The following is a 25687-nucleotide window of genomic DNA, read 5'->3' on the forward strand; positions in this document are numbered from 1 at the left end:
ATGGGTCCCAGACTGACTATCAGTATTCAAGTACTGGTCAAACAAGGGTTTTGTAAGCTACCTTCTTACAGATTTGGCCTACAAAAAATTGAGGCACTTATGATTAACCAAACAAGCATGAATAAAAATTTCCATATAATACTAATGTCAAGGAAAATTTACTGGAGTAAAACTACAGAACTTACTTAAATTTGTGTGACATCTAAGAAATGGAAAACTATGTATCCAATTGCATCATTTGGCTAAAAGTTATGAAAAGTGATGGAAGCACTATATAATGGGTGTGTTAATGTCTGGCAGTCCATGAGAAGCACTTATTTTAAAATGTCCATCTGATATTGCATCAGAGATTACATTTTCACACTGCCATGACAGACCTGTGCCAAATATTCTCACATGTGTGTGAGTTGAGGATTCTTTGAGATCCACAAAACAACAAGATACATTGATAACATTGTGGCAATGGATATGATTATCAATTTTTACATTATCATGCTGAAGGTGCTCTAGTCATGCAAAAAATTATCCAAATCTCTCTACCATGCAAATGTGCTTCCCTGCAACTGTGTATTACAGCATGCCAATTGCGAACAAAATAATCTCATATTGGTATGCCATGCAGATTGTGTGTTTCTTGTTGCAAGTAGCTTTGTTACTGACTGAGCAAGCTGAGCGCAACTTGCAATTCATTCTCATGGCTTCAATTATCCCAGTATCTTAACCTTGCTTATTAAAGTCCACCGAAGTTGTCCTGGATACCTTGCTGAACCAGCATACCACAAAAAGGATATTATATTAAACTAGTTTTGCCATAGCCTATGGGGTGTTTCCAGAATGCATCTATCCATATAAACTTTGGAAACTAATTGAAACATATAGAAAGGACTCAGTTTGTGAGGGGACTTATCAGTCATTCCCAGATACCTTATTTAATAAGAGCATTGCACACAAATGGCAAGGTCCTACCTTGAGTTGTTCTCTCCACATGGTTTTGATTTGTTAAAAAGTTTCAAAACCATGCACATTCCACTACAGAGTGAATGATTCATTCTGGAAACAATCCATGGGCTCTAGATAAGACATTGCTCTGAAATAACGTTCCTTCCAGGAGTGTTAATGCAGCGAGGCATACCAGAGATGTTCCATGAAATTTGAACATAAAATACATATTTTACTGATTAAGGAAGGAATAAAAGTAGCACTCACCACATATATGGGAAGTTGTTACCTGCACTACATCTTTTATTAGTAATGCACCGATGACTTTCCATTATTGTACTTAGAGGTAATACATTAATTAATTCCTCTATATTTAAGCATTAGCCTTCAGTCATAATGAGTAATTTAGAAATTTTTTTACAGTGGATTAAAAAATGCAGATACATACTGCTAGTTCTACTTACACTTAACTAAAATATACATGATCAAATTACAGAATTCCATGGCCAAATCCTAATAAATAAAACATAAAAAATGACAAAAGTATATATAAAGGTGCACTGATGATGATTCCATGACTGTAAACTATGTGTTACATGAAGAACGGCTTCTTGTTAAGACCAAAATAATAAATTCAATCTTCTAAAATTGTTTCACTGTGGTAAATCATGATATGGTCATCCCTTCAATCACTGCACGAGTGCTGAAATAACTTTCAGGTAAGTGATAATGGAACAAAAAAAAAAATAAACTAAAATTATTCTACAGAGGAAAAGCAACTAGACCTGATGAGATAATTGTATAATTTTATACAGATTCAGTGGAATTACTACTTCTCCTTTATTATACCACTTTCATAGGTCACCGGAGCAGTGAGGCATTCCAAGCAACTGGGAAATGGATGCAGGTTATTTCCATTTACAAGGTATATTATCCAAGAGAGACACAGGAATAGGCCTGCACCATTGACGTAAATCTGTTCAAGATATGAAACACTTTCATGCAAGTGTATTGTGATCCTACAGGAGAATGGAAGTTGCCTCTGTAGGAATCAGTGTGCATTCTGCAAACAACCACCTTTTGAAACTCAGCTTGCTTTTTTACACATGAGATCCAGAGGACAACAAACAGCAACTCCCAGGTGATGATATGGCGGATACCGTCAAGTTCTGTGGAGGGTTCACAAATGGTGATGGTGGTGGTGGTGGTGGTGGTGGTGGTGGTGGTGGTGGTCAGAACATCACAATGTCACAATATTTAAGCAAAATGCTTGGTGCAGGGACTGACAGTAAGGTACTGTGCATAAATGAGCCTGAAGAGCCATTGCTATTCTATTACACTATTGATCATCACTATAAACATAAACAACTGTAAAATATCTAGGAGTATCTGCACAGAATAAACTAAAATTGAACAAAAACATAAAATTAACTGTAGGAAAATTAGACACCAGAGTCACTGGAAGAACCTAAGGAAATATAATTTACCCATTAAAGCAGCAGCTTACAAAATCTTTATTTACTTCGCCAGCCCAAAACCGTTATCAGGCAGGATTACTGGGGGAGAGATAGAAGAATGAAGAGCAGCATGTTTAATGTTTGATTCATTTACCAAGCACAAGAACATCATAGACAAGTATTCCAATAAGAGAAACTACAAGAGGTGTAATGTGTGATTGAAATAGTCATACAATGATCGCCACTTTTTTCCAGGTACTTCACAGGGGTTTATGATTTATGTATGTGTGTTTATGTAGATGTGATTGCAGGGATTTACTATTGAAACTGAATGTGCTTACATTGCATCCAGTCATCCAGTATGGGGTGATAGGAGGGAGGCGGGGGGGGGGGGGGGGGGGGGGGGGGGGAGGAGGAGATTATAGTAGTAAAAAAAGCCTACCCTGCACCAAATATAGCAAAACATGGCTTGTTGAGTAGATACATAAAAGTTGTATATCATCATCATTTTTATTTCCCCTAGCAAATTTCAGTCCTTTACAAACAATACATGTGTGAAATGTATGGAATGTGCATCATTAGTCTGTTTGTCCTCAAAAGGTCTACATGTAAGTCCTTTTCAGTCTCTGGTGTACATGACATACCTGGCTCTGAGCACTATGGGACTCAACTGCTGAGGTCATTAGTCCCCTGACATACCTGCTTTCCAGCCTTGCACAACCTATCTCCTTTTCTTCCTGAGGCAGAAGTAAGCAGTTCTGACAGGTACAGAGAGTTTTTCTACTTGTCAATGTGTGTGCCAGGTATACTTTGAATTTTGTCTTCTTAAATTAATTAATGACCACATGTTCTGCTCCATGAGATTTTAAAATTTCCTCATGGTGGATTTTCCTTTTGAGATAATTAACAAATTAACAAAGTAAAACCAAGTTCACAGCAACTTACCTTAGGATCCTTGGCAACAAAGTCTGGAATCATTGTCTTCGTGCAATTTAGCCAACTGGGCACACGAGAGGCCTCTCGGCTAATCTTTGTCACCTTGGGCCCCAGTTCATCCTGTGATTATATGAAATAATTAGAAGAAATGATTATCAGAACAAAACATACTGTATACATCCCCACATCTATCTTTACAATTGATGCACTCCCCTCCCCCCCCCCCCCCTGCTCCCCCCTGTCCCTCCCCCCCAAACTTCCCTCTACTTAGCAAACTGATAATGCCTTGATGCCTCAGGATGTGTTCTGTCAGTGGATCCCTTCTTTTATTTAAGTTATGCCATAAATTACTTTTATCTCAATTTGATTCTGTATCTCCTCATCAGTTACTTAATCTACCCATCTGATCTTCAATATTTTCTGTAGCACCACATGCAGAAGCTTCTATTATCTTGTATGAGCTCCTTATCATCCATGTTTCGTTTCTGTACAAGACTATACTCCATAAAAAATCTCAAAAACAGACTTCCTAATGCAAATTTATATTCGACGCTACCAAGCTACTCTTTCTCAGAAATTATTAGCTCGCTATAGCCAATCAGCATTTTATATCCTCTATACTTCAGCTATGATCGGTTATTTTGTTGCTCAGATAGCAAAGCTCGTTATTACTTTTAGTGTCTCATTCCTAATCTAATTCTCACAGCATTGTATTATTTAATTAGATTACATTCCATTACCATTTATTCACTTGTTTTGATGTTACATCCTCTTTTCAAGACATTACCAATTCCATTCAATTGCTCTTACCAAGTCCTTTGCTGTCTCTGACAGAATTACAGTGTTATTTGCAAACCTCAAAGTTTTTATTTCTTTTCCCTGAACTTTTATACCCTTTCAAAATTTCTCTTGTCTCTCCTTTACTGCTTGCTCAGCATACAGATTGAACAACATAAGGAATAGGTTACAACCATACCTTACTTCCTTCTCAAACAGTGCTTCCTTTTCCTGTTCTTCAGTTCACAACTGCAGTCTGGTTTCTGTACCAGTTGTAAATAACCTTTGCTTCCTGTATTTTATTCCTGCTTCCTTCAGAGTTTCAAAGACTGTATCAAACTAGAAAAGCTACGAATGTAGATTTCCCTTCTTCAGCCTATCATGTCACGGCTGATTCTCCCAAAGACCTCCTTTATTCTTAGGGAATCTCACCTATTCCAGAGGCCTTGTTTTGACACAGGACTTTCACTGCTTTGAGAAAATCATCTCACACAGACACATCTCCCACTTCCTCTTCCTTTTCTATAATGTTGCCATCAACTTTATTTCTCTCATACAGCCATTCAATATATTCCTTCCACCTTTCAGTTTTTGCTTTTAACTACTGGCATACCATCTGAGATCTTGATACTCACACAGCTGCTCCTCTTTCCCCAAAAGAGGTCTTCAGTTTTTATGTAGGCAGCATCCACATTTCCCATAGTTACAGATGCTTCCACAGCCTTACATTTGTCTTCCACCCATTCCTGCTTAGTCATTTTGCACTTTCTGTGAATCTCATTTTTCAAACATCTGTACTCCCTTTCACCTGTTTCATTTCTTGCATTTTTATATTTTCTCCTTCTGCCATATAAATTTAATATCATTTCTGTTTTCTGAGGATTTCTGCTGCACCTTGCCTTTTTGCATATTTGACCCCATGCTGCCTTCATTATTTCATCCGTGAAAGCTATCAAGCATTTTCTCTTGTATTCCTTTCCCCCGTCACAGTCAATTGTTGCCTAATGCTCTATTTGAAACTCTCAATAACCTATGGTTCTTTCAAATTATCCAGGTCCCAATAAATTAAATTCCCAATTCTTCCATTTTCTACAGTTTTAATCCACAGTTCATAAACTATAAATTACCATCAGAATCCACATCTGCCCATGAAAATGTGTTACAGTTTAAAATCTAGTTTGTAAATCTGTGTCTTACGATTATATAATAAATTGGAAACCTTCTGGTGTCTCCAAGTCTCTTCCATGCATAGAATGTTCTTACCCAATTCTGAAATCAAATGTTAGCAGTGACTAAAGTAGGCTGTGCGCAAAATTCTACCAAGCGGTTTCCTATTTCATTCCTCATTCCATGTTGAATTACTATTTTCCTTCTCTCTCTCTCTCTCTCTCTCTCTCTCTCTCTCTCTCTCTCTCTCTCTCTCCCCCCCCCCCTTCTCCCTCCCTACTGCTTTATTTCAGTCCATAACAAATTTTCATCTCCCTTAAATATCTGCAGAAATGTATAATGGTATCCACCACACAAAGCAAGATTCCTGTAGTTACTGATGTCAGAAAGGAACCATTTTTAGATCAGAATATAGACTTTGTAGTTGTCTGTACATATTAATACTAAAAATATTTCATTTTTAATTGTAGCTGAATACAGATTCCCACTGGGAAATTTTGAACTGTTTGTGAGGCATATTGATTCCTCACTCTGCTATCTATCAAACACAGCAAGCAGTTTGTGGTGATTTCAGTATCGATTTTCTGAAAGATTCTGATAGGAAAAATGATACAGAAATATTATTTGGATCCTAATATCTAACCTCAGTAATAAAAATTCCAACACAGACAGGATCCCAACTGACAATGTTTTCTTTAATCAAGCTCAAAGCAAGAAAATATAAACTGTATACCTAGTAATAAAAATGCTCTTTGATTATGATGCACAGTCAGCCAGGATAAAATAACAACATAGTGCCTTACGGTATAGACACTTCTCAGTGCAAATTAGTTATAATAATTAATGGCTCCAGGACAAACATTTCTAAGAATAGTTTACAAGAGATGATCTGGGATGAAATTTGTAACAAACCAAATGCTCAAATAAAATTTAAACTATTCCGTGATAAATTTGTATCATTAGTTGAAAATAGAAATCTGCAGAAGGTAAACAGAAAGGACATTAAATAGCCATGCAAAAGGCCATAGATCACTAAATGGATTAAAGCATCTTGTGAAAGGAAAAGGAAAATGAAACTTTTTTTTTTTAAGGATAAACTAAGGCACTGCAGTAGTTGCAAACTACAAAAACTGCTCAAAATTACTAAGAAGAGTTATAATAAATCAAGGAACATGCACATTATGTCAGAAATCAGCAACTCTGACAACAGATTTAAGTCTATATGGATTGTAGTAAAACAAGAGGCAGGACAACAGGCCACAGAACACAAGAACATCACTATATATTGACTTAAATGGAAGGGCTAAAAAAGATCAGTCACAGGTAGCATTCATCTTTAACAACCATTTCTTAAATGTAGTAGAAATTACAGGGGCAAACAATTCAAGGGAAAAACCAAAGCAACATGTTGAAAAAGTAATTGACATAAAATTCAATCATATGGATGTCTCATTCATTTCTCCTTCTGAAATTAAGATCTTTGTATGTTCTCTCAAAAATAGGTGATCTGGATTTGCTAGTATTTCCAACAGAGTACTAAAGACTTGTTTCCACATAATAAGCAGTGTTTTCTGAAACACATAATGCATCACTGTCTCAGTGCATTTTTCCAGAGAGATTGAAATGTGCCCTTCTTAGACCCCTTTATAAGAAAGGCAATAGCAGAGAAGTCAATAACAACTGACCCATTACAATACTGACATTTTCCCGAAGTTTTGTAAGGTGATGTATTGTAGAACAGTATCCCACCTGAACAATAACACCCTCAGTAAACCACAATTTGGATTTCAGAAGAGTTGCTGAACTGAGAACACCATCTGCATCTTCTCTCACGAAATTTTACAAATGTTAAATTACAAAATAGCACTTGTTGGTATTTTCTGTGACCTACCTAAGGCATTTGACTAGAAAGGACTGTAACAATATTATTAAACACACACACACACACACACACACACACACACACACACACACACACACACACACACAGTCTCTCTCTCCCTCCCCCCCCCCCCATAGATGCATGCACGGCCAGTCTGTTGCTGCTGTTTCCTCAGCCAGTGACTGTCTCTCATGCGCAGGCGCGCGCGCGCGCGCGCGTGCGCGCGTGCACACGCACACGTGTGTTTTAACTATCTCCAGCAAATGGCCATAGTAAACAATGTTCTTAAAAATATTATCAAGTTGTTTCCTGCAATTAGTCTCACATTCAGTTTTCAAAAAGACACAACATACTCAGTTCTGCACTAGGAGTACTAAACCATTTCACTCTCTTTACTGTCTGTGGAGTTAGTTGGCATATTAATTTATATTACTGTAGTGGATATTGGCTACATGTCTGTCTTGGATAAAGCAACACATTCCATTTGCTATTCATGGTAACTTAACCACATTCCTATTTTCATATCCATTATTAGAGTGACTCGTGCATAACTTCTATTTGACACTTTATATGTAACTCCACACTCACAAGACCAAAAATCTGGTTCTTCTTGCCACTGCACTTCACTAATTCCCACTTTATCCAACTTCATCATATCAGTTTCTCTTTTCCCACATTCCCACTCCTAGAATAACCATTTTTGTTTTCCTGTTGATGACATCCTCATGAGTAGCCCCTACTTGGAGATCCAAATGGCAGGCTGTTTTCCCTCTGAAATGTGTTGCCGAAGAGGATGCCACAATTATTTAACCATGAAGCAGAGGTGCATCCCCCCAGGAAAAGGAATGGCTATAGTTTTGCACCTTTACTTTCCGCCCATCACAATAGTAGCACAGCAAGGCCATGTCTGCTAACATTACAAGGTCAGATCAGTCATCCATCCAGACTGTTGCCCTGTAACTACTGAAAATGGTGATGACCCTGTTCAAGAACCACAAGTTATTCTGGCCTCTCTGCAGATAACCCTGTAGTGGTTGCACCTACAGTACAGTTATCAGCATAATTTAGGCACACAAGCAGCCTACCTTGGTGAAGTCCATGGTTCATTCGTGGAGGGGGGGGGGGGGGCCTCATGTACACTAAAATGCGTAAGACACAATGTGAGGACTGTTGTAGCCAATCATGGTCAATAACAAAACCAGTTTGAATGGCTCACTCACACAGATAGCTCTACTGCACTGAAGCATTGCTCAAGTCTGCATTCACACAATGTGAGAGAGTTATTAATAAGTATATCTGTGTGTTCTGCTGCAAAATTCACCATTGTAGTAGGAAGAGTTGGCCTTCAATAAATCCTGTAGGCTCCTGTTACATTGTATTTATAGCTAAACTTTTTATGGCTGCTGGCAAGGTATTGAAAATTGGTATTGCTGAATAATGGAGAACTTTCTGGGCCAAAGTGAATGACTACTTGTTCATAATGATTTATACTTAGTACACATAGTTCTCTGAAGAGGCTTCTGCAATATGGTCTTAAATTTACATCACAAATTTCATAACACACTTGTGGACTGGAAAAACCTTAGCTTAGCTTAATGTGTTACTCTGAAACTGGATACCACATAAAATTGTGGGATGAAGGCAAACAAAGTGCACCAAGTTTTTATTTTTATTTATTTTCCTTCTTTATGGCACCTATGGTGGAAGACATTTATATTAAAAACAAAAATTTTTGTTGTTGTTTCAGTAATTCCATTGTATGCCTCTTCAACTTAATTTACTATCAGGTTTTATTCTCAACAGTTTAACACTAGGGACCTCTTCCATACGCTTGTCTTCAAATTTTAAATAAAGGGGGGGGGGGGGGGGGGACCAAAACTCCAGGAAAGTTTCATAGATTATTTAGGAATATTTTCTGATTATTTTGGTATAAGGGACTCCATCTTTAATGGGTTATTATACAGTAATAAAGTAATTACTGCGATTTATTCTGTTTGTTACCCCAGTTACCTTTGATTCTGTGTAGACACTTTCACAACAAAAAAGGGGAGTCTTAATATGTAATCATTCCAAGATGGAAGGATGCACTTTCACATGAACCTCTTATGCACAAATGTGGAAATACTGTGACGTTGCCAACTGTTCATCAGCAGTCATACCCATACTTCTACGTATCACTTAATGTCAGGAAAGGAACTGCCTTGTTGTCTTTATTTTGTTACCTGATTTGGCTATCACCTTCTGAAAACACATTTGCTTTTGATGGCTGGTTAGTAGCTTCAAGTTATACCATATTAATATTCAAAAATGTATCTGAATGAATGTAAATAATTTATAAATAACCTGCTAAGTACAAGAAGAGCAACTCCCATTCTGTAAGATGAGAATGTGTTTCCAGAGTGGAAGTTGAAACCTTGTCTTAGCCTTTTCAGTAATAATTGATCAAACACGGTACCCAGTACCAAGAGTCAGAAGTTTATCCTAGAAAGTGACAGCCTTGTTTTACAATATACTGATTGTGGTATGGGTATGGGTATGGGTATGGGTATGGGAGGACAATATGGGCTCGAGTTTCGCATGTCTGGATCTAAATGAAAGACCATGCAGACTAATGAAAAGGAAATGCATCAGCTGATTACCTGTAATCTCTCAAGGGTCTTGTCATCATGACCTGTGTGTACTTTGGTGACGGTACACCATTTATCACGGTATGTATCATAGCATCCCATCAGAAATACTGACATCATCCCCCCTGCAAAAAGAAAAAAAAATGTTATTTTTCAGAGAAGTTTCTCCCATTTGTCAACAAAATACACCAAGGTTCTCATGATACTGACAGTTCCAGCTTGTGTGCACACTGGTACTTAAGCTTCAGAAGATGACTCAGTTCAAAATATTGATATCAGACTGTGCAACAAATTGTGTGAGAAATTGTGTAATAAGTTTTGTTTTCAAAATGTAACAGCTGAATACCTGCATGCATACATTTATTAGAAGTGCAAGTACTTTACAAAAAGTTTAGGACCAAAAGTATATGAATGCATTGACCAAATGGAAATCATTTTCTAGTTAGGATACAAGGTCATGGACAGTATTCGATATTTGGGGCTATGACACTGCAGATTCTGAAATGCCTTTTAAAATGCAGTATGAAAAAAAAAAGTGGGTAAAAGTGTCTCATTATTAATGATTGCTATTTTATGTATATTTGTGGTATTTACAATTTCTTGTCAGATTACACTTTTCTGATTTTAACAATTACAGCTCCTATTAATGTAGTGGAGTTTGATGAACACACATGCAAGTTATGAGAGTCTGATACTATTTACACACATTTCCTACAGCTACGGCTGTACTTTGTAAGCCACTGTGTGTTGCGTGGCACAGAACACTTTATGTACCATTGGCATGTCACCTTTTCCGATTCCATTCACGACTGGCAGGTGAGAATTATGATTGCTAGTAAACCTCCATGTGATCTCAAAACTCTCTAATATTGTCCTCATAATCTTTCTGATACATACATACACACAGGATGACTGCTCTAGACATGCATGCTCTTGGAATTATAACAGTAAAGCACACTGTGATGCACAACAACACACTTGTAGCACTTTCCACTGGATTTGGATGAGCATCTCCTTGACACTTTCAACACTTACTAAACAAAACCTTTGTTGAAATCAGTTAATCAACCACACACATTCAGAAATAAACTGTGTTCATTATAGTAGACACATCAGTAAATTAACTAAAGTTGCAGAATTCTGCTACTTTATCACAGACAGAAAGTCATAAATCATCCTAATCATCCATTATACTGGGTAAGTAAAAAAAAAAAAAAACTAGAGAGACAGAGAGACAGAGAGAGAGAGAGAGAGAGAGAGAGAGAGAGAGAGAGAGAGAGAGAGAGAGGCAGGCTTTAAAACTTTGGAATAATACAGAAATTTATTGAGAAAATTTACAGAATTGGTAGATTTGTTATTTTGTAGCAAACAACCTCAAGTGTCATAAAAGAGTCAAGTGTCATTTTGGTTTGTTATAACTACCATTTGTGAGATGGAAAACATCCAACCAGTAACTTCCCACACTCAGTGCAGCAAATCAGGTGCAACTTGTGCAATGGCAGCATAGATTCAATGTTTCGGATAGGCTAAATTGTTTGGCAGGGAAGGAATCCACACAGTCTTCAATGAAACCTCAGAGAAAGAAATCCAGTGCTGTTAAGTCTGGGTAGCGATGTGGCCATGCAATTGGCCCTTCATGGCCAATCCACTGACCTGGGATGCAGTTATCATGGAAATCTCCAACTTTCATGAGAAAATGAGGTGGTGAACCATCCTGCTTGTAGTAAACCATCCCATCTCAATCATCTTTATCGACCAGTGGAATTAAAAAGTTTTGAAGCATATCCAGATACACAATGCTAGTGACAGTTTTCACAAAGCTCTTTCTAGCTGTACACTTTTAATTTCATGTTTCACAACATTATTGTGTCAAGTCTAAACTTTAGGCCTACATAGGTTCTTTAGCATATAAGGTGTGAAATTTACACTGAACAGTTATTCCAGAATTTTTTTACTGAAACCAGAACACACAGCAAGCATTCTCTGCAACAGTGGAAGTAGTCACTTTGATTGTGCACTACGCTGGCAGTCCTGGTGGTGGAATGGGTTACCGATGCTCTACATGAATCAAACGATGTTGTTTCCTACAAAATGACACATCTACTAATTCTGTAGGCTACCTCAATAAAAACACTTGAAGACTGAGTACAGAAGTCAGTACTATTACTACAAAATATTTTCAATGGTTCAATTTTCAGAATACACATCATAGAGATGACAGAGACTCATCAGAGATGGTGTATTGTTGTTCTGACAAAGACAGGATTTTGTGAGTTCACGAATGATCGGTAGTTTCAGACTGCATTTTTATCAACAAATATGCACACATTTGCTGAGCATTAACATGGAGAGAAGTTGTTGAAAAAGGAAGATGTGCAACTCATGAAGCAGTCATTTATGTCAATGGATACGAATACTACAAATATGTACAGTTTAAGAAGACGAACACCATTTGGCAAGCGTATGTCAAACAGGAATTACTTAAGAATCTAATTTTCAGCCAAGAAAACTCCATGATGGTGACTGAACAAGTGTGTGTTATGCATGTCTGGCAGAAATAACCACATCTTACTTAGGTTGTCTGGTCATTTTTCCCCAGACGTTCAATTCAGATTCTTTTAATACTGTGAACATACTATGACTAGATGAAACTCTTTGAATGTTAAGTATTTTACCTACTTTATTTTATTGAAGCACTTGAAAAGTAACAAATTTTCAGAAACTGGAATGTCTATTGAAATGCAAATAAATAAATAGCTGATTGTATTCAGTTAGTGATCACTGACAGTTCATCACCTCATGTTGTTTGGCCACTGCTTGGGGTAAGACAAATTAAAATAGTATCGAGCCATGCTGAATTGTGACTTCTTAATTTTGTATTATATTCCAACTGAAATGATTGTATGGCATTGTTGGCTGGCAGGCCCCATGCGGAGAAGTTCGGCCGCCGTATTGCAAGTCCTTTTTAGTTGGTGCCACTTCGGCGACTTGCGAGTCAACGATGATGAAATTATGATGAACACACAACACCCAGTCATCACGAGGCAGAGAAAATCCCTGACCCCACCGGGAATCGAACCCGGGACCCCGTGCATGGGAAGCGAGACCGCTACCGCAAGATCATGAGCTGCGGACTATATTACAACTATTTTTAATTTATGAGCATTTGTTCATTACAAAGTACTATATTACTTTGCAATTGCTCTCTTTTTCCCTATCATCTTCAAGTAAGTAAAGGAACCTTCTTAACATTCACCTCAGATTATTTATTGAAACTGCATAAAATATAAACGGGGATACCTCAATTGGAATTTGAACCTCACTCCTCTGAAGTATGAGCTCACTGTGTTAGCACTGCACAACCTCACCAGGTGTACTCGGGCCCAGTCATTCAATAACAGTGATCACCAAAGACAATAAGTAACATTCTGAGGATTAGTGCAGAGATTTTATGCTGCACTTTTATGCCAATCATTGCACTCTTGGGGATTGGATCTGTAGCTATTTTCATTCCTTTACAAAACACCATTTCCGTTAGAAAGATTTTGAGCCATGGATACCACCACCAAACACAGGAACATATGGCTCTGTCTTTTGTATTCAGTGACCTTTGGTGAGAAAAGAGGGATAGTTCGAGGGAACATTAAAAAAAGAAGCAAAAGTCACTCAGATCCCAGGAACATAGGTCTCCAGCTGAGAGCTGTGAGGATGAGGGGAAGCCCTCATTTTTCCCATTTCACAGGTATGAAAGATTGCTTTGTGGTGGATATGAATAGTTTTGGTGATATGGAATCTCCTTGTCACACTCCTTATCCAACTGAACTGTTAATACATATTTAGTTGAAACTGAAGCAAAAACTCTCTCAGACCCCAAGAATCCCAAGTAAAGTGGTTACATACGTATTGTTCTGTTATAGAATTCCATTCAAAACTTGATTAAATGTCCTTCTAAAGGCAATTTGTTCCTTTTACTGATTAAAATTCCAGTATTTTTTCCATGAACTTAGTAATAATTGTAATGTACCTCTTGTACTTATGAAGGAGGAGGAAGCTGAAAGTCTTCGAGTTTTTCCCCCTCCTCCTTGTGAATCACAACAATTACAGCATTGTTCCAAGTTTGACGATTATCTTCCTCGCCAGTGAGCCCATAAATAATTTTGCATGCCCCAGGAAAAATAATGGCTATAGTTTCCCACCTCTACTTTGAGCCCATCACAGTACCATTAATTTTCCTCCACCTTTAATCATTTCTACTGCAACATTGTCATCTTCTGGAGCCTTTCTTTTCTTCATACCTCAGATAGTTTTGCACTACCTAGACTTACTTCCAAAATGTCACAATTTTAATTGTTAACCATCTTCATATCTAGTTAATATTGTGAATTATGAAAACATTTAAGATATCTTTGAATGCCTCTATAATTGTCTCCATGTTGTTACTGTGTCATCAACCTTCTCATTTGGAGAAATGTGATGCCTATGCATTGCAGGTTGAGTTAAGAATATTCACAACAACATAGATAAAATTTCCATCTAAGACATTAAATGGCAACTTCCCTCAAATGTGGACACATGCTAAAAGAATACCCCAGTACCCATTCATTATACCATTAGAAACATGCCTACAGATTCATTCACACAAATTAAATATCTAAGAGCAACAACACAAAGTTACATGAAGTCACACACACTTACAAACTCAATTTTTAGTAAAGTTAATGAAAGGCCAATTCTTCTGAAAATTCTGTGAAAATACAGCTCACCTGTAAAAACTGCCACATATACACTCTCACATTACCTACTCTTGAATAAAACTCATATAGCTGGGATCTTTATTCTATTCAGCTGTTAAGGGGCACTGGGAAAAAAAGATATACTAAGAACAGACATGTTAGTTCTTACAATATGAAACTCTCAACATACGTACATGCTCAGGAAATTTACATTCACGATTAGTTTACTGTTAAAGACTTAAATCAATTCTTTGTTGATCTCCAGTAAAACCATCTGACTGCAGTCTGCAACACTATCATACCTTTTTGTCCTGTTCCAAACCAGGCACCCAGCACCACCAGATCAGCAGCATCTGCCATGGCTCCACCAAACAAATAGTCCTTTTTTACTTTCAACCAATGACGCTTGCCAGGCTCATAAGTGCTCTGTAACCAATAAATTAAAAAGTGAAATCTGTGTAACTACAAAGTAATTTCCTGTAAATTGGCTGTGGGCATAAAATGAAAACAAACACACAAGCTTACACTTTCAGACTGAAGTAAGGTAATCTGAAGAACTGCAGACATGTATCTGCAATGACAGCAGACTATGGCTCCAACAGAAAGAACACACAAATGGACAGGAAGTAACTAACACATAGAGATGTATGACACACTTTAATAACCACAATGTGATGGAGGCAGTCAATTAGCTTAGAAGCAATAGCCAGTACTAACAGCTGTGCAGTATGGCGGGGGCTATGAGGTATTTTTAGAACTGAGGAAGTGGAGAATGTACAGATAAGAGAAAAACTAAAGAAAAATGGAAACCAAATAAATAAATGCCGGAGTATGTTGGAGAAAGGAAACTGAGAAACATGAACAGGAAGATGATGAAACAATCATAATTATGGAAGAAGATAAGAGGAAGAAACATCAACAAAAGGTTCAAATGGTTCAAATGGCTCTGAGCACTATGGGACTTAACAGCTATGGTCATCAGTCCCCTAGAACTTAGAACTACTTAAACCTAACTAACCTAAGGACATCACACAACACCCAGCCATCACGAGGCAGAGAAAATCCCTGACCCCGCCGGGAATCGAACCCGGGCGTGGGAAGCGAGAACGCTACCGCACGACCACGAGATGCGGGCATCAATAAAAGGGACATAGTTGAAATAACATGAAATTAAATGGAAGACATGACAAAATAAATGCAAAGAGATTAGCATAATTTAGGAAAGTTCATGTGACATACATCAATAGTGTGGTTGTGGGTGTTGCTTTTAGTAGTTCCCAGATTGGTTTGTGGTTGGTTTGTGGAATTAAAGGGACCAGACTGCTACGGTCATCGGTCCCTTTTTCCAAATCCTAAAAACACCCACAGAGAATAAAAACAATTAACAGAACTGAACACAGACGGCACAGAACAAGAGAAACGGAGTGAAAGACCAGGCAAAACGAATTGAATCACACAGAGTGTGACGGTGGTTGGCCGACCATAGGAACAAAAAAAGGAAAAGCCAACCACCGAGAACACATTAAAAACCGAGTTTAAAATCGTAGGCCAAAAGCCAGAATCAACACAAAACAATAAAATAAAACACAAACACTCAGATTAAATGATAAAAACCCCCTGCCCGAATAAAACGTAAAACTAAGCCAGCCATAGCAGGGTCATCAGATAAAAGGGCAGGGAGCGTGTCAGGCAGTGCAAACGTCTGCCTGAGCACAGCTAAAAGCGGACACTCCAATAAAATGTGCACCACAGAGAAAACAGAGCCGCAGCGACACACAGGTGGGTCCTCACAGCGCAATAAGTGGCCGTGTGTCAGCCGAGTGTGCCCAATGCGCAGCCGGCAGAGGACAACAGACTCCTGGCGGGAGACCCGAATGGACGACCGCCACACAGTCGTCGACGCCTTGATATGACTGAGTTTGTTTGGTACGGGCAGGTTGCGCCATTCAGCGTCCCATAAATCAAAAATTTGGTGGCGTAACAGTGCCCGCAAATCAGTCGCCGGGAGGCCAATCTCCAGAGGTGGTTGACTGGTGGCCTCTTTCACCAGGCGGTCAACATTCTCATTCCCGGGGATCCCAACATGGCCTGGGGTCCAAACAAAGACCACAGAGCGGCCGCAACGGTCAAGAGTAGACAGGGACTCCTGGATAGCCATCACCAGACGGGAATGAGGAAAACACTGGTCGAGAGCTCGTAAACTGCTCAGGGAGTCGCTACAGATAACAAAGGACTCACCTGAGCAGGAGCAGAGATACTCTAGGGCTCGAAAGATGGCGACCAGCTCAGCAGTGTAAACGCTGCAGCCAGCCGCCAAGGAACGTTGTTCGGAATGGTCCCCTAGAGTGAGCGCATAACCGACACGACCAGCAACCATTGAACCGTCAGTGTAAACAATGCCAGAGCCCTGATACGTGGCCAGGATGGAATAAAAGCGGCGGCGGAAGGCCTCTGGAGGGACTGAGTCCTTCGGGCCCTGTGCCAAGTTGAGCCGAAGGTAAGGGCGAGGAACACACCATGGGGGTGTACACAAGGTGGCCCGGAAAGGAGGTGGAACAGGGAAAAATCCAACCCCGGAGAGAAGCTCCTTGACGCGCACGGCGATCTGACAACCCGACCGGGGCCGACGTTCTGGCAGATGGACGACTAACTGCGGGAACAGCACACTGTAATTCGGATGCCCGGGCAAGCTAAAAAAGTGGGCAGCATAAGCAGCCAGTAATTTTTGGCGTCTTAACCGCAGTGGAGGGACACCGGCCTCCACTAGTATGCTGTCCACAGGGCTGGTGCGGAAAGCACCAGTGGCAAGGCGTATCCCGCTGTGGAGAATTGGGTCCAGCACCCGCAACGCAGACGGGGATGCTGAGCCATAAGCCAGGCACCCATAATCCAGACGGGACTGGATTAACGCCTGGTAGAGCCGTAACAGGGTAGAGCGGTTGGCGCCCCAGCAGGTGTGGCTCAAACATCGCAGAGCATTGAGATGCCGCCAACACGCCTGTTTGAGCTGCAGGATATGAGGCAGCCAAGTCAACCGGGCATCGAAAACCACCCCCAAAAACCTGTGTGATTCCACCGCTGAAAGAAGTTCGCCGTTATGAGAAAGCTGCGGCTCCGGGTGGACAGTACGTCGCCGGCAGAAATGCATAACGCAGGTCTTGGCTGCCGAAAACTGGAACCCATGAGCTACAGCCCAAGACTGTGCCTTGTGGATAGCGCCCTGTAGCTGACGTTCAACAGCTGCAATGCCAGTAGAGCTGTAGTAAAGGCAGAAGTCGTCAGCATACAGGGAAGCGGAGACTGAATTTACCACGGCCGCAGCGAGCCTGTTAATGGCTATTAAAAACAGGCAGACACTTAAAACAGAACCCTGTGGCACACCGGTCTCCTGGACGTGGGAGGAACTATATGAGGCCGCGACTTGCACGCGGAAGGTACGATACAACAGAAAATTTCTGATAAAGATCGGCAGAGGGCCCCGAAGACCCCATCCATGAAGCGTAGAAAGGATGTGATGACGCCATGTCGTATCGTACACCTTCCGCATGTCGAAAAAGACAGCGACCAGATGCTGACGGCGGGCAAAGGCAGTACGGATGGCTGACTCCAGGCTCACCAGATTGTCGGCGGCGGAGGGGCCTTTACGGAACCCACCCTGAGACGGAGCCAGAAGGCCACGAGACCCCAGTACCCAAGTCAAGCGACGGCTCACCATCCATTCGAGAAGCTTGCAAAGAACATTGGTGAGGCTAATGGGGCGGTAGCTGTCCACCTCCAAAGGGCTCTTGCCCGGTTTCAAATCGGGGATGACAATGCCCTCCCGCCATTGCGACGGAAACTCACCCTCGACCCAGAGATGGTTGTAAAGGTCGAGGAGGCGTCGCTTGCAGTCCACTGAAAGGTGTTTCAGCATCTGACAGTGGATGCGATCGGGCCCGGGTGCGGTATCAGGGCAAGCAGCAAGGGCACTGTGAAATTCCCACTCACTGAATGGAGCATTGTAGGATTCAGAAGTGTTTGTGCGAAAAGAAAGGCTCCGACGTTCCATCTGCTCTTTAATGGAGCAGAAGGCCTGGGGGTAATTCGCAGAAGCGGAACTCATAGCAAAATGCTCTGCTAAGCGGTTTGCAATGACGTCGGAGTCGGTATAAAATGCTCCATTCAGTGAGAGCACAGGGACGCTGACAGGGGTCCGATAGCCGTAGACGCGTCGAATCTTGGCCCAGACCTGCGATGGAGTGACATGGAGGCCAATGGTGGACATGTACCGCTCCCAGCACTCCTTCTTGCCTTGGCGGATAAGGAGGCGGGCCCGCGCACGCAGCCGTTTGAAGGCGATAAGGTGGTCTATGGAGGGATGTCGCTTGTGACGCTGGAGTGCCCGCCGGCGATCTTTAATCGCTTCAGCGATCTCAGGCGACCACCAAGGCACAGCCCTCCGCCGAGGGGACCCAGAAGAACGGGGAATGGCAGATTCGGCGGCAGTAACGATGCCGGTGGTGACCGATTGAACCACCGCATCAATGTCATCATTAGAGAGAGGTGCAAGAGCGGCAGCGGAGGAGAACAAGTCCCAGTCAGCCTTATTCATAGCCCATCTGCTAGGGCGCCCAGAAGAGTGACGCCGTGGTAGTGACAGGAAGATCGGAAAGTTGTCACTACCACACAGGTCATCATGCACACTCCATTGGACAGACGGTAAGAGGCGAGGGCTACAGATTGAAAGGTCAATGGCGGAGTATGTGCCATGCGCCACACTGAAGTGTGTGAAGGCACCATCATTTAACAGCGAGAGATCGAGCTGCGACAATAAATAAACGATGGCGCCGCGACCTGTTGCCACTGACCCACCCCACAGAGGGTTATGGGCGTTGAGGTCGCCCAATAGCTAGAAAGGTGGCGGCGATTGGGCCACCAGTGCAGCCAGGACATGTTGCGAGACATCACCATCCGGTGGAAGGTAAAGACTGCAGATGGTAACAGCCTGTGGCATCCACACCCGTACAGCGACAGCCTCTAAAGGTGTCTGGAGAGGGACAGACTCGCTGTGCAGAGTGTGAAGGACATATATGCAGACGCCACCAGACACCCTTTCATAAGCTGCTCGATTCTTATAATAACCCCGATAGCCACGGAGGGCGGGGGTTCGCATTGCTGGAAACCAAGTTTCCTGAAGAGCAATGCAGAAGAAAGGGTGAAGGCTGATAAGTTGGCGGAGCTCAGCTAGATGGTGGAAGAAACCGCTGCAGTTCCACTGGAGGATGGTGTTGGCCATGGCTGGGAAAGGCGTGACGGGACTGGGAAGGCAGATTACGCCGCTGGGTCACCTGCTGCCTCCGATGGAGCACCCATGCAAATGCCATCCATTACGTCCGAGGGACCGGCGAGATCAAGGTCCTCAGCGGACGCCAGAATCTCCACCTTGTCCTCAGAGGCAGAGCTTGTAGGAAGCGGTGGGACGGGTGCCACCGCAATGTTGGTATTCTTGGGGACTTTCTTCTGGGTCTGTTTCTGTTTCCCTCGTTGTGCCTTCGGTGGTTCAGGCTTGGAGGGCTTAGAGGACTTCACAGGGTCAGTCTCAGGGACAGACGACGACCGTGAGGCCCTACGACCAGGGACTGGTGGTTGTTTCAACCACTTGCGGGCGTCCGCTTTTCCACTGGTCGGAACTTGTGAAGGGAGGTCCCCAAGGGATCCCTTCCTGGTGAGAGTAGCCGAAGAAGTCTTACCCTTCTCTGGCTGGGAAGGGGGAACTGATGTCCCAGATGGTTGGGGGGGGTGTTGCTCTTTAAGTAGATGGAGCAGGAGCAACAGTGAGTTTAGTGCCCCCCACCATCAAGGGGGCAGGTGTGGGACTTCGACTCTGAGAGCTGACTGGAGCGGATGGAACTGTAGCAGGAGTGACAGTTGCGGCATAAGAAGCTGTGATGCGCACTGGATGAAGCCGATCATATTTCCGCTTCACCTCAGTGTACATCAGGCGGTCGAGAGTCTTGATTTCCATGATCTTCCGCTCCTTCTGCAGAATCGGACAGTCTGGCGAGCAAGGTGGATGGTGTGCACCACAGTTCACACAGATTGGAGGAGGGGCACAGGGATGATCAGGATGGGATGGTCGACCGCAATCGCGACAGACGAGGTCGGAAGCACAGCGTGAAGACATATGGCCGAACTTCCAACAATTGAAGCACCACATTGGGGGAGGGATATATGGCTTGACATCACAACGGTACACCATCACCTTGACCTTCTCAGGTAGCGTGTCACCCTTGAAGGCCAAGATGAAGGCACCGGTGGCAACTTGACGATCCCTCGGACCCCAGTGGACGCGCCGGACGAAATGGACACCTCGGTGCTCCAAATTGGCGCGCAGCTCATCATCGGACTGTAAAAGGAGATCCCTGTGGAAGATTATGCCCTGGACCTTATTCAGACTTTTATGGGGCGTGATAGTTACGGAGACATCCCCCAGCTTATTACAAGCGAGCAAAGCCCGTGACTGGGCGGAGGACGCCATTTTTATCAACACCGATCCGGACCGCATCTTGGACAAGCCCTCCACCTCCCCAAACTTGTCCTCTAAATGCTCTACAAAGAACTGAGGCTTCACGGATAGAAACGAGTCACCATCAGCTCTAGTACACACAAGATACCTGGGCGAATACTGCTCACTTGCATTTAATGCCTTTCGTTCGTCCCATGGTGCGGCGAGGGAGGGGAACGATTTGGGGTCATAAACGTTACCTTTAAAATTGGCCCTCGAACGCTTAGAGACTGCTGGTGGCTGGCCACCAGCAAGAGAAGATGTGCCACGCTTCATTGCGTGTCATCCACCCTGATGCCACCTACTCTGACCAAGGGCCCTCCCCACGGGCGCCACCCAGCCACAGCAAAGGCCACCTGGCAGGATGGCCATTGCCGGGAGTCCCGATGCCCCAAGGAGATGGGCATCTACTCCTTGGCATACGTGGGGAGTTAACGGCGCAGGCATCAGTAGAACGATCGCTGTGTTGTCAGGGGGCTACAACCAACAGGGTACATGGCAGCCCCACCACAACGGACTGGCTACCGTGCTGGATCTTAGGTGCAAAAATGTCCAAGGTCGTCGCCGCAGTTAAAAGCAACACTGCAGAGTGCAGCGTGGTAATCGCACCCAGGGACGTATCCTCGCCCAAGAGATGGAAAACGAGCAGGACATCATTGCAACGACGAAAAAGCCGGCTAAAGGTCTCAATGCACGACAGATACAGTGCACCATGTAAGGCGCCCTTCCCCAATTGGCTCGCTCTTCGGAATAATTTAGAAAGATGGAGGTCAAACCCGAGAGGGGACCATCATATAAGGCCGAAACATTTGAGACTCCTTTTAGTCGCCTCTTACGACAGGCAGGAATATCGCGGGCCAATTCTAACCCCCAAACCCGCAGGGGGGGTAGTTCCCAGACTCTTCAGACTGAGTGTAATTTGAGAAAAGATACAATGGCAAGAATTAGTTTGGTTTTCCAACAACAGATAAAGGACAAGTAATTCATGCACAGAAAGGAAACAATGGCAAAGAGAATGTCTTTCTGCTGTTATCCCCTCATTTTTATAATACAGAAGCCATAGGCTGGTGAACATATGTGAATGAACTAACATACATTGAAGTTACACCTTACCAGCTGGAAAGAGAAGAATAACATTAAACATTTTGAGATTATCAGTAACTGGCAAGTATGACGTTCCAATATCATGTCATAAAATAGATGCTCTCTCTAAAAATGGGTGACTGAAGTAATAAAATGATTAATACAATAATACCATGATCTTAGAAGAAATTAAATTCACTAAAGGCTTCCTCCAAATTCTCACCTGCCTAGCTTCTTTGTCCTAACTGACTACATTGTACTGGCACTGCAGTCTGAATGAGGGTGAGGGGTTGTATCAGGCGATGGAATAAAGGAAGTGAAGACTGGCAGGGGATAAAATAGTTATTATTATGGCATCCTACATTCAAGCATTACTTGTGTCATAATGGAATTTTAAGCTCTGTTCCCTGCTTGCACAAAAGCATGAATTAAAGGTGGTCTGCCTTCTTGCAAGAAAACTTTTTAATCCCCAAACATGTTTCACAGATGTAGCATCCTCAGTGGTTTTTATCTTTTTAATTAATTTTTTTTTTTGCCCTCTGACTGTCAATAGAAATCAACCACAAGTCTTAATTAATAAATCCCTACATCAATGCTGTAATTGAATTGTCTTGAGATGTACTTTGTTTTTATTTGTCTGCTATATGTGTTGTTACTATTTTTATGTTTAAAATGACATGTTTTTGTTACCACTGGTGAACTGTGAGTGTTATGTTGCTGTAGTTTAGACACACTTTTCAATCCAAACAATTGGCTATGTGTTGTTCAATGTGTTCCTTCTTAGATATTCATGGGAAAAATCTCCCATGCGAGTTTCACATTCTTTATCAAATGAACCTTCACTTTGTGGTCAAAACTGGGCTGCTGCTCCTTTTCCAGTTCTAGATTTATATTATGTATAGAGGCCACACACTAGAGATGAAAGCCAATTTTCTGGATACTAGATACTGGATGTTTGGCCATCCTATAAGATGGGTAGTCAGGTATCTGGGAACTGAATGTTCAGCCAAACACTGCCATGAAGCATGTGGTAATGGGTATATCTGATCAAGCCTGTGAAGATAAAGTGCTGGTGACTGAGTTGATATGGGTAAATTTGGGTGCTGTTTTTTATGAGTGAAGCAAGTGAATGACACTGACTGACTTAACTTTTTGATTTGTTGTTGTTTGACATTAGTGTTGAAAGTAATTTGTTAATCACAAAATAAATTATGAAAAATATCATTCGAGATTATTTTGATAAAAACAGTGACAATAATAAGTTTCCTGTTTGTTTGTCATGCTGAGATCAAATTTCTAATGGCAGAGAAGAGAGAAAAGCAGATTTGTACCAAAGCCTTAGCTGAACTTTTATTTTGAATTTTTTTATCACACTGATCAACAAGATGTTTGATTATTGATGTGATGATTACTGTTGTTAAGTAGATACCAATTTATCAAACAACATCTCTGCCCAAACCCTTTGTCTTTAAATATGTCTGCTTGTGTCTGTATGTGTGTGGATGGATATGTGCGTGTGTGCGAGTGTATACCTGTCCTTTTTTCCCCCTAAGGTAAGTCTTTCCACTCCCGGGATTGGAATGACTCCTTACCCTCTCCCATAAAACCCTCATCCTTTCGTCTTTCCCTCTCCTTCCCCTCTTTCCTGATGAGGCAACAGTTTGTTGCGAAAACCTGAATTTTGTGTGTGTGTGTTAGTGTTTGTTTGTGTGTCTATCGACCTGCCAGCGCTTTCGTTCGGTAAGTCACATCATCTTTGTTTTTACATAAACAGTTTAATTAAATTTATTTGGGATATGCAGATGTTTTTGTGAAACGTAGCTATAAACAACATTGAAAATAACAGAAAATATCCAATGAAATATTTTTTTCGTCTAACAGGTACTTCAGCTATAAAGAAAATCATTTGAAAATGAAATACTCAGACAAATTCTCAGTAATTAATATAGGTACAGCTGCTGCTGTGCCTATACATCATTAGCCAAACCTGGAAGAAGATTATCCTTAACACTGACAGATAAGCAACTGACTATGTGAGAATAGTTTGAAAGGAAATTGCTTTTGTGTATGAACACTGCAAAAGACAAGAAATATCATCATTTAATAGCAGAAATTATTTCACTAGACAATGAACCATTATCCTTCATAGGGAGGAGAAGATTTACAGGACTTCTAGAAAAATCTTTACCCTGCTATAAAATACCAAACCAAGCACACATTTCCCACAAAATTGTTCCTCCATCTATGATAGAATTTATGAAAAAAATGGAGAGATACACTGCAGATGTTCTCATGGTTTATGTAATGTCTGATATATGGGCCTGTTTGCATAACTGCTTCCTGAGTTTCACAGCTCATTGGTTGTCTCCTGAATTCCAGTCGGAACATAGAGTTTTGCTAAGAAACTATCCTTGGCTCTCACACTGGAGGAAGCATGGCAAGGGGGTTTAATATCATCATGGCTAACCAAGATTTTGACCAAAGCAAATTACATTTACTCATTCGTGAAAATGATGCTAACATTGTGAAAGATGCGTAACTCACTGAGTTTCATCCATTCACTTGAGAGGGTTGCAACTGAATCATTGAAGGAACAGGAATGATCACTACTGATATACATCTCACAACACATTTCAGTCATTTGAGGTCTGCTGGGAGATTCAAAAGGAGTTATATTTACCAGAACATCAGCTGCTGTTAGGTATCAGAACAATGTGCAATTCCTCTTTTTTTTTTAGGTAGAGCACCTGTTGGGACAAAATGGGACATGTCACTCTATATGAGTAACCAAAATGTGGTTACTAATCTAACATCTGATCAGTGATGTTTGTGGAGCACTGCATTCAGCTCACAAAGTCCTTCAAAGAAACACCAAAAGTAAGTTCTAGTCTCTCTTGGTCATCCAAAGTAACACCACATGTTGCACCATTAAATAAGTATTTAGGGAAGGCTAAGAGAACATGAAGAACATCTGACTTACTAGACAATAGAGCCTCATTGAAAATTGAATTAGAAATTCATTTTAGCTTCTCAAATAAAGATCTGAATATGCTTGACTGCAACCTTTGTAGGCCCAACATCCCAGGCATATTATTTCACGGTTGTTGAAGCTGGAAGAGCTTGGCAGAAGACCCCAATGGAATTTTATGAAGAATCCTCCATGTGTAGTAGTTCATGTCCAATGCCTGCTAAAAGAAATTGGGGAAATAAGACTGAATCAGTTGTGACTTGCAAAGCTCACTACATGTTCTGGGGTAGTTTTAGCAAGGTGGCAAATGAAAATAATGACAGTGCGACATTCGAGACATGCTGACTTATTTGAAGGCAAATTGAACTGACCATAATTGCAATCCTCATATTTGTTTGTCAGTTAATGTGACACAGCATCTGAATTTGACACAGTTTGTCAGAATTTATCTTTCAGCTCCCTACAGCAATTTATACAGAGAAAGACTTTTCTGTTACGCCGACCTTATTTTTCAAGAAAGTGAAATTTCTTAGTACCAAGCAGAATAAGAGCATGTTCATTTGCCACAATTTAC

At 41.5% G+C, this 25687-nt stretch overlaps 1 protein-coding gene across 4 annotated transcripts in view; it reads right to left on the bottom strand.

Annotated features, from left to right (window-relative positions):
• Positions 1-25687, bottom strand: part of LOC126251488 (DNA ligase 3) — a 605411-nt gene that overhangs the window by 186207 nt on the left and 393517 nt on the right. For all 4 annotated transcript variants that reach the window (XM_049951944.1, XM_049951947.1, XM_049951945.1 and 1 more), the window contains 3 exons: positions 14821-14944; positions 9798-9910; positions 3342-3452 (listed from right to left, as the gene is read on the bottom strand). In XM_049951944.1, coding sequence (XP_049807901.1) covers positions 3342-3452; positions 9798-9910; positions 14821-14944 — 348 coding nt within the window. The remainder of the gene's footprint in view (positions 1-3341; positions 3453-9797; positions 9911-14820; positions 14945-25687) is intronic.

The sequence above is a fragment of the Schistocerca nitens genome, chromosome 4 (genome assembly GCF_023898315.1).
Source record: "Schistocerca nitens isolate TAMUIC-IGC-003100 chromosome 4, iqSchNite1.1, whole genome shotgun sequence".
Taxonomy (NCBI): Eukaryota; Metazoa; Arthropoda; class Insecta; order Orthoptera; family Acrididae; genus Schistocerca; species Schistocerca nitens.